This window comes from Leptodactylus fuscus, chromosome 3 (genome assembly GCF_031893055.1).
Source record: "Leptodactylus fuscus isolate aLepFus1 chromosome 3, aLepFus1.hap2, whole genome shotgun sequence".
NCBI classification, from domain to species: Eukaryota; Metazoa; Chordata; class Amphibia; order Anura; family Leptodactylidae; genus Leptodactylus; species Leptodactylus fuscus.
The window spans coordinates 23194477-23203666 of NC_134267.1; the positions used below are offsets into that span (position 1 = coordinate 23194477).

Consider the following 9190-nt stretch of genomic DNA (forward strand, 5'->3'; position numbering starts at 1 on the left):
GATAATGACTCCCCCCTCAGTGCCCCCACAAAATAATGCCTCCCTCCACGTGTAAGATAAGACTTCCCCCACATGTTACATAATATCCCCCCACTGTGGGGGATATTCATCACTCTCCCCTCCCCCCATGTTTCCTCTGCTCCAGGTCAGGGGAGATCTGATGGAGGAGATCATTGTGCGCAGGTGTAAGGCAGATCACCAAATGCTAAATTCACCCTAGTGAACTTCAGAGAAGCTCAGACAAAGATGGCCGCCCCCATAATCATGGACAGAAAATACCAGAAAAAAAAAAATTAGCAAAATTTAAAACAGTAAATAAAAACAGTAGAATAAAAGTGATAAATTTCATCTGGTTTTAATAAATACATAAAAATAAATATAACAAATACATAAAAATAAATATAAATATAATAAATAAATAAATATATAAAAATAGCAAAATATTCCTTTTAAAACAAAAATTGCACAATGTACCAATATTTACACCTCCCCTCCCCCCACAGATCAGCTGTTTCATGTCCTTTAATGTCCAAGTGAGAAGCTGTTTCTGACAATATGAGGGATCTGGAGCTGTTGTAGGCATCTCACAATGTTCAATGGTGGCAGCTGCTGCAGAATCCTCCTCATTGATGTCATCGCCAATGGCGCCGGCCTCTTCCCCAGCAGATAGGCAAGCACGTCCTCACCCATTATGGCTGCCCAGTCTTCGTGATTCTCCTCCAAGGTCCGTCTCGTCTCTAAAGTTATGAGAGGTTCAAAGAGGAGGAGATGGTCCAAACACCTGATCTTAAGTTTCATATTATCACCCGCGCTGGCTATTCGGGTCAATATCATGTCCATGGGGGTTTGTCCATATTTATTTGGGATCGATGTTGCCCCATGGGTTAAAAGAATAAGCACCAGGTCACCTTTAAGAAGATTGCAGGCCAGATGCAAGGCTGTGTTTCCATCCCCTGGAGCGAAATAATGCTCCAGGTTTACGTAGGATCCGCAATGGACTTTCTGCCCGGCCTCCAAGATCAAGTTGAGGATCTCCCGGCGATCATGCATTATAGCCAGGCCCAGGTGGTAAGAATATGCCTGGTGGTTACCTTTCTGGACCGGCACATTGATTGATTCTTCCGGGAAGTGACTCAATAGGTACCGGGCATAGGCTATGTGGTCATACATGATGGCATATTTCAGGGCATTGGATGGGGTGTAGTACTGGTCCTCCGGCTCTGGTTCCCATTCAAAACATTTTTCAGCCCTGAGCTCCTCTAGTTTCCAGACCGGCTCCTGGTTTTCCACAGCGCGAGGGAACCAAAAGGACACAGGGTTGTAGTCCATCTTTCATCCAGAGTAGACCTCAGGTTATGTGGTGTGTCCTACTGGACTCCATATATATATACACAGGACATCAGTATCTGTGGTCTAACTGGTTTGTCAGAACAATGGATTGTGCAGATCACTTCCCCCTCCCCAAATAATGCAAAACTTGTCAAGGCCTCCCCATTGATTTGCACATGGCAGCTCTTCACAGGGTCCCATCAGGAATTGGTTTTTAAAGGGATCTTTGAAGATCAAAGAATGTTGGATCCTGAAAACCTGTCCCCAGAACTCAATAAGATAAAGCTTTGTACTGCTGATACAATGTAGTGGGGGGAGACAGCTTCCCAAAAATTAATGTAAAAGTGAAAATTTTAATCTACAATCCCTAACCCAAGGGACCCAATTCTGCTTACATTGAAGTACATGGCCCTGACAAGTGGCCCCAAGATGTCCTTGATATAGTGATGGTGGATTTCATGTAGTTTCTCTGGGATAGAGGGGTGGTCGTAGACCTCCATAATCTAGTCATACAGGACATTGAGGCTAGGAATACATGGACCATAGTTGTCAGATCAGAAGTTTTGAAATTTGGAGGGGTAGAGATTAAGGGGTCATTTTATATCAGGTAGAGTTGAAGAAGGACCAGCTTAGATAAGGGGAAATGAGGGAGACGTCAAAATAAGGAATTGTGTCATTGGGCCGATTGTAGGGACCAAAATATTACAGTTGGAGTTGGTCGTGTAGAGGACGTCCATATCCAAGATGTCCAACCACTTTATACCTAATAGAAGCAAACTTTTCTTAAAGATAAAATATCTGACCCTCCAGGTAAGTAACTGCCTGTAGTGCGCATATAAATGATCTCATCTACATGCGCCTAACAATAGGCAGTTACTGGAATGGACTTAGGTCCTACAAGATCTTATCTCAGGTGATCCTTCTATGGGGAGATCTCAGCTTTCTCAAGTATCTCTGGGTGGACTCTATTATATTAATTCCATGGTGCTCTGGACATTATTATATTAATTTAATGGCTTTGAAAATTATTATATTAATTCCATGGTACTGGACATTAATATATTAATTCCATACTGCTGTACATTCAAGGGGGTGTTCACACTTGTGCCCATGTCCACCTCGTGTCACTCTGACGGGCCTCCATCCTATTCCCTGAAAAACTGGACAAGAGATGGCTTCCCGGCGGTCAGTTTTCAAACCCATTAATGTGAATGGGTTTTACAAGCAAAGCGCCGGTGTCCGTACGCAGCTTCTCTGCCTGGAAACTGATCTTTTTGGCCGGGCACAAAGTCAGATATGAAGGACTTTGTGTCCAGCCCAAAAAAAAACCAGTTTCCAGGTGAAAAGGCAGCATATGGGCACCAGCGGTTTGCTTGTAAAACCCATTCATATTAATGGGTTTTAAAACTGACTGCAGGGAAACCGTCCCTTGTCCAGTTTTTCAGGGAATAGTACGGAGACCTGTCAGAGCCACACTGGGCCGACATGGGCGCGAGTGTGAACACCCCCTTAAATGTACAGCACTATGGAATTAATATATTAATGTCCAGTACCATGGAATTAATATAATAATGTTCAGAGCCATTAAATTAATATAATAATGTCCAGAGCACCATGGAATTAATATAATAGAGTCCACCCAGAGAAACTTGAGAAAGCTGAGATCTCCCCATAGAAGGATCACCTGAGATAAGATCTTGTAGGACCTAAGTCCATTCCAGTAACTGCCTATTGTTAGGCACATATAGATGAGATAATTTACTGTATATGGGAGGCAAAAGGGAGAAGAACGCATTGGATAGCTGTTTGAGGTTGTGGAATAGGAAAGATATGAGTGTGGTGAAATAGCAGGGAGGGTATTCTTGGATATGAGAACTGTCTCTTGTCTCAACTTTCTCAATATTTACCAAGTCCCTAGAGCCTAGGAGCCCTGACAGTGTTATACACTATGTATTATAGATATATAGTCCTAGGAGCCCTGACAGTGTTATACACTATGTATTATAGATATATAGTCCTAGGAGCCCTGACAGTGTCGTACACTATGTATTATAGATATATAGTCCTAGGAGCCCTGACAGTGTCATACACTATGTATTATAGATATATAGTCCTAGGAGTCCTGACAGTGTCATACACTATGTATTATATATAGTCCTAGGAGCCCTCCTGACAGTGTTATACACTATGTATTAAAGATATATAGTCCTAGGAGTCCTGACAGTGTCATACACTATGTATTATAGATATAGTCCTAGGAGCCCTCCTGACAGTGTTATACACTATTTATTATAGATATATAGTCCTAGGAGTCCTGACAGTGTCATACACTATGTATTATAGATATATAGTCCTAGGAGCCCTGACAGGGTCATACACTATGTTTTATAGATATATAGTCCTAGGAGCCCTGACAGTGTCATACACTATGTATTATAGATATATAGTCCTAGGAGTCCTGACAGTGTCATACACTATGTATTATAGATATATAGTCCTAGGAGCCCTGACAGGGTCATACACTATGTATTATATATAGTCCTAGGAGCCCTCCTGACAGTGTCATACACTATGTATTATAGATATAGTCCTAGGAGCCCTGACAGTGTCATACACTATGTATTATAGATATCTAGTCCTAGGAGCCCTGACAGTGTCATACACTATGTATTATAGATATATAGTCCTAGGAGTCCTGACAGTGTCATACACTATGTATTATAGATATAGTCCTAGGAGCCCTGACAGTGTCATACACTATGTATTCTAGATATATATAGTCCTATGAGCCCTGACAGTGTCATACACTATGTATTATAGATATACAGTCCTAGGAGCCCTGACAGTATCATACACTATGTTTTATAGATATATAGTCCTAGGAGCCCTGACAGTGTTATACACTATGTATTATAGATATATAGTCCTAGGAGCCCTGACAGTGTCATACACTATGTATTATAGATATATAGTCCTAGGAGTCCTGACAGTGTCATACACTATGTATTATAGATATATAGTCCTAGGAGCCCTGACAGGGTCATACACTATGTTTTATAGATATATAGTCCTAGGAGCCCTGACAGTGTCATACACTATGTATTATAGATATATAGTCCTAGGAGTCCTGACAGTGTCATACACTATGTTTTATAGATATATAGTCCTAGGAGCCCTGACAGTGTCATACACTATGTATTATAGATATAGTCCTAGGAGCCCTCCTGACAGTGTTATACACTATTTATTATAGATATATAGTCCTAGGAGTCCTGACAGTGTCATACACTATGTATTATAGATATATAGTCCTAGGAGCCCTGACAGGGTCATACACTATGTTTTATAGATATATAGTCCTAGGAGCCCTGACAGTGTCATACACTATGTATTATAGATATATAGTCCTAGGAGTCCTGACAGTGTCATACACTATGTATTATAGATATATAGTCCTAGGAGCCCTGACAGGGTCATACACTATGCATTATAGATATATAGTCCTAGGAGCCCTGACAGTGTCATACACTATGTATTATAGATATAGTCCTAGGAGCCCTGACAGTGTCATACACTATGTATTATAGATATATAGTCCTAGGAGCCCTGACAGTGTCATACACTATGTATTATAGATATATAGTCCTAGGAGTCCTGACAGTGTCATACACTATGTATTATAGATATATAGTCCTATGAGCCCTGACAGTGTCATACACTATGTATTATAGATATACAGTCCTAGGAGCCCTGACAGTATCATACACTATGTTTTATAGATATATAGTCCTAGGAGCCCTGACAGTGTTATACACTATGTATTATAGATATATAGTCCTAGGAGCCCTCCTGACAGTGTCATACACTATGTATTATAGATATATAGTCCTAGGAGCCCTCCTGACAGTGTCATACACTATGTATTATAGATATATAGTCCTAGGAGTCCTGACAGTGTCATACACTATGTATTATAGATATAGTCCTAGGAGCCCTCCTGACAGTGTTATACACTATGTATTATAGATATAGTCCTAGGAGTCCTGACAGTGTCATACACTATGTATTATAGATATATAGTCCTAGGAGCCCTCCTGACAGTGTCATACACTATGTATTATAGATATATAGTCCTAGGAGCCCTCCTGACAGTGTTATACACTATGTATTATAGATATAGTCCTAGGAGTCCTGACAGTGTCATACACTATGTATTATAGATATAGTCCTAGGAGTCCTGACAGTGTTATATACTATGATTTAAGACAGTTTAAGCTGTGGTTTGTACCAAACTTGTCCAACACAAAAAAAACTAAACTTGCCAGCATTTTCCATGTCTACTGTTGGTATATTTATCATATTTAATAGGAGATGGAGTTATTGATTCATTTGCATTTTCTATAAATGTGTAATTGTTTAAGTAAATTGGATATCTATATTTATTTTTTTATATTATGTGTATATATCTATTTAACTTCCTTTTTCTTTGTTCCTGTTTACTTTTGTGTTGTATAATAGTTTTGATACATTTCATGGATTAGCTACTAATGTTACTAATATATGTTTTTAGTACTAGCATATTAAGGATAGGTTCACATCTGCGCTCGATGACTGTTCGGAGATTGAAAAATTCAAGCAGCACTTTTCTCTTTGCATTTCTTGGGCGGAAACCCAGTGGACCCCATTATAGTCTACGGGGTCCATGGGTTATCATAGTTAACTGCCTTTTAAACAGATTGGGTTTCTGTTTTTTGGGTCCCCAAATGAACCCAAAGAATGGAAAACCCAACACAAGTGTGAACCTAGTGTTATCCATTCACTGAAGCCACTACTGATGTGTTCTGTAGTATACATTTATTAATAAACTTTAACCTTTCCTTGAGACCCCCCATCTAATCCCCAGACCTAATAGTCACATAAATGTCTAAGGTGGTGGCTACCATTGTAAATGCAAAGAGAGTGAAGTCCCTACATAAGAAAAGGAGCCTCTCTATAAAGCTCTTGTCCTACAGCCCAATTATTTCACACAATGGTGTTACACTGGGCACAAGGAGTTGGCCCTATTGTGAGATACACAGCAGTATCAGGATGGGGGAGGAGGTAGGGGAAGGGTCTTTCTTTATTAAAGATAAAATATCTGATCTTCCTTATAGATGAGCCATTTATATGCGCCTAACAATAGGCAGTTCCTTCAATGGACTCAGGTCTTGCAAGATCTTATCTTAGGTGATCCTTGTACTTGGAGAGCTCAGATTTCCCAAGTACATCTCATTTCATAGCATATCCCTTTAAATAAAAATAAAAAAATACCGGATGAGGGGCTTCAGATGCCATAGGTTGTTAACCCTTACATAAATGTCTTTATAAAATGGGACTTACAACTGTAATGTAGAGAGCAGTTACCTGAGTATTACAGCTGTGTGAACATGAATAGACAACACATCCTTATAATAATAATAATAATAATAATAATAATTATTATTATTATTACTACCGTATATACTCGAGTATAAGCCAACCCGAATATAAGCTGACCCCCCTAATTTTACCACAAAAAACTGGGAAAACTTATTGACTCGAGTATAAGCCTGGGGGGAAATGCAGCAGCTACTGGAAAATTTCAATAATTAAAATGTTTTTTGGGTGCAGTAGTTGCTGGGTGCTGGGAATGGGGAGGGGGTGTTTTGGTTGTCTGTCTGCCCCTTCCCTGAGCTTGAGGACTGTTCCCCCCCCACTTGGAATTCAGCCTGGCTGAATATAGTGTATCTGCAGTGCTCCTATTAACCCCTTCCCAAAGGAACAGGAGCACTGCAGATCCCCTATATTCAGTAGACCGGGCACTTACACACACAGTGTAACCTAATGTGTATGTGTTTCACAGTAATTTTCTACTTTTATATGAATTCTAGGGAAAGGAGTGATTTAGAACTTTTATTTACCGTATATACTCAAGTATAAGCCGACCCGAGTATAAGCCGACCCCCCTAATTTTGCCACAAAAAACTGGGAAAACTTATTCTCGAGTATAAGCCTGGGGGAGGGGGGGGGATGCAGCAGCTACTGGAATATTTAAAAAATTAAAATGGACGGAGTTTTTGGGTGCAGTAGACGCTGAGGAAGGGGAGGGGGTGTTTTGGTGTGCCCCTTCCCTGAGCTTGAGGACTGTTTATTTTTTTTTTCCCCCACTTGGAATTCAGTCTGGCTGAATATAGGGTATTTGCACTGCAGATCCCCTATACTTAGCCTGGATGTAGTCAGGTTGAATTCCAAGTGGGAGGAAAAAAAACTCAGTCTCAGGGAAGGGGCAGTTAGACAACTTTTTTTTCCAGCTACTGCATTTACCGTACAGGAAAAATATATTTATAGGTATGTAGAGCGGGCATTTTTGGACAAAGGGATAAGCTGAAAAACTCGGCTTATACTCGAGTATACAGTCCTATGAAAAAGTTTGGGCACCCCTATTAATCTTAATCATTTTTTGTTCTAAATATTTTGGTGTTTGCAACAGCCATTTCAGTTTGATATATCTAATAACTGATGGACACAGTAATATTTCAGGATTGAAATGAGGTTTATTGTACTAACAGAAAATGTGCAATATGCATTAAACCAAAATTTGACCGGTGCGAGAGTATGGGCACCCTTATCATTTTATTGATTTGAATTCCCCTAACTACTTTTTACTGACTTACTGAAGCACAAAATTGGTTTTGTAACCTCAGTGAGCTTTGACCTTCATAACCAGATGTATCCAATCATAAGAAAAGGTATTTAAGGTGGCCAATTGCAAGTTGTTCTCCTATTTGAATCTCCTCTGAAGAGTGGCATCATGGGCTACTCAAAACAACTCTCAAATGATCTGAAAACAAAGATTGTTCAACATAGTTGTTCAGGGGAAGCATACAAAAAGTTGTCTCAGAGATTTAACCTGTCAGTTTCCACTGTGAGGAACATAGTAAGGAAATGGAAGACCACAGGGACAGTTCTTGTTAAGCCCAGAAGTGGCAGGCCAAGAAAAATATCAGAAAGGCAGAGAAGAAGAATGGTGAGAACAGTCAAGGACAATCCACAGACCACCTCCAAAGAGCTGCAGCATCATCTTGCTACTATACTCTATAATATACTATAATATACTATCTTGCTCAACTATACAGCGCACTTTGCACAAATAGAAGCTGTATGGGAGAGTGATGAGAAAGAAGCCGTTTCTGCACGTACGCCACAAATAGAGTTGCCTGAGGTATGAAAAAGCACATTTGGACAAGGCAGCTTCATTTTGGAAACAAAAATTGAGTTGTTTGGTTATAAAAAAAAGGCGTTATGCATGGCGTCCAAAAAGAAACAGCATTCCAAGAAAAACACATGCTACCCACTGTAAAATTTGGTGGAGGTTCCATCATGCTTTGGGGCTGTGTGGCCAATGCCGGCATCGGGAATCTTGTTAAAGTTGAGGGTCGCATGGATTCCACTCAGTATCAGCAGATTCTTGAGAATAATGTTCAAGAATCAGTGACGAAGTTGAAGTTACGCCGGGGATGGATATTTCAGCAAGACAATGATCCAAAACACCGCTCCAAATCCTCAGGCATTCATGCAGAGGAACAATTACAATGTTCTGGAATGGCCATCCCAGTCCCCAGACCTGAATATCATTGAACATCTGTGGGATGATTTGAAGCGGGCTGTCCATGCTCGGCGACCATCTAACTTAACTGAACTTGAATTGTTTGTCCAAAATACCTTTATCCAGGATCCAGGAACTGATTAAAATCTACAGGAAGCGACTAGAGGCTGTTATCTTTGCAAAAGGAGGATCTACTAAATATTAATGTCACTTTTCTGTTGAGGTGCCCATACTTTT

General features: G+C 40.2%; 1 protein-coding gene across 1 annotated transcript; it reads right to left on the reverse strand.

Moving 5' to 3' along the window:
- Positions 1 to 522: 522 nt before the first annotated feature.
- Positions 523 to 1329, reverse strand: LOC142198453 (ankyrin repeat domain-containing protein 9-like). The gene has a single exon (XM_075269489.1). It carries the CDS (start codon positions 1327 to 1329, stop codon positions 523 to 525), a length of 807 nt encoding a protein of 268 aa, XP_075125590.1.
- Between the last annotated feature and the right edge of the window lie 7861 nt (positions 1330 to 9190).

Coding starts and splice junctions, on each gene's coding strand:
- LOC142198453 (XM_075269489.1), bottom strand. CDS start 1,329: ATGGACTACAACCCTGTGTCCTTTTGGTTCCCTCGCGCTGTGGAAAAC.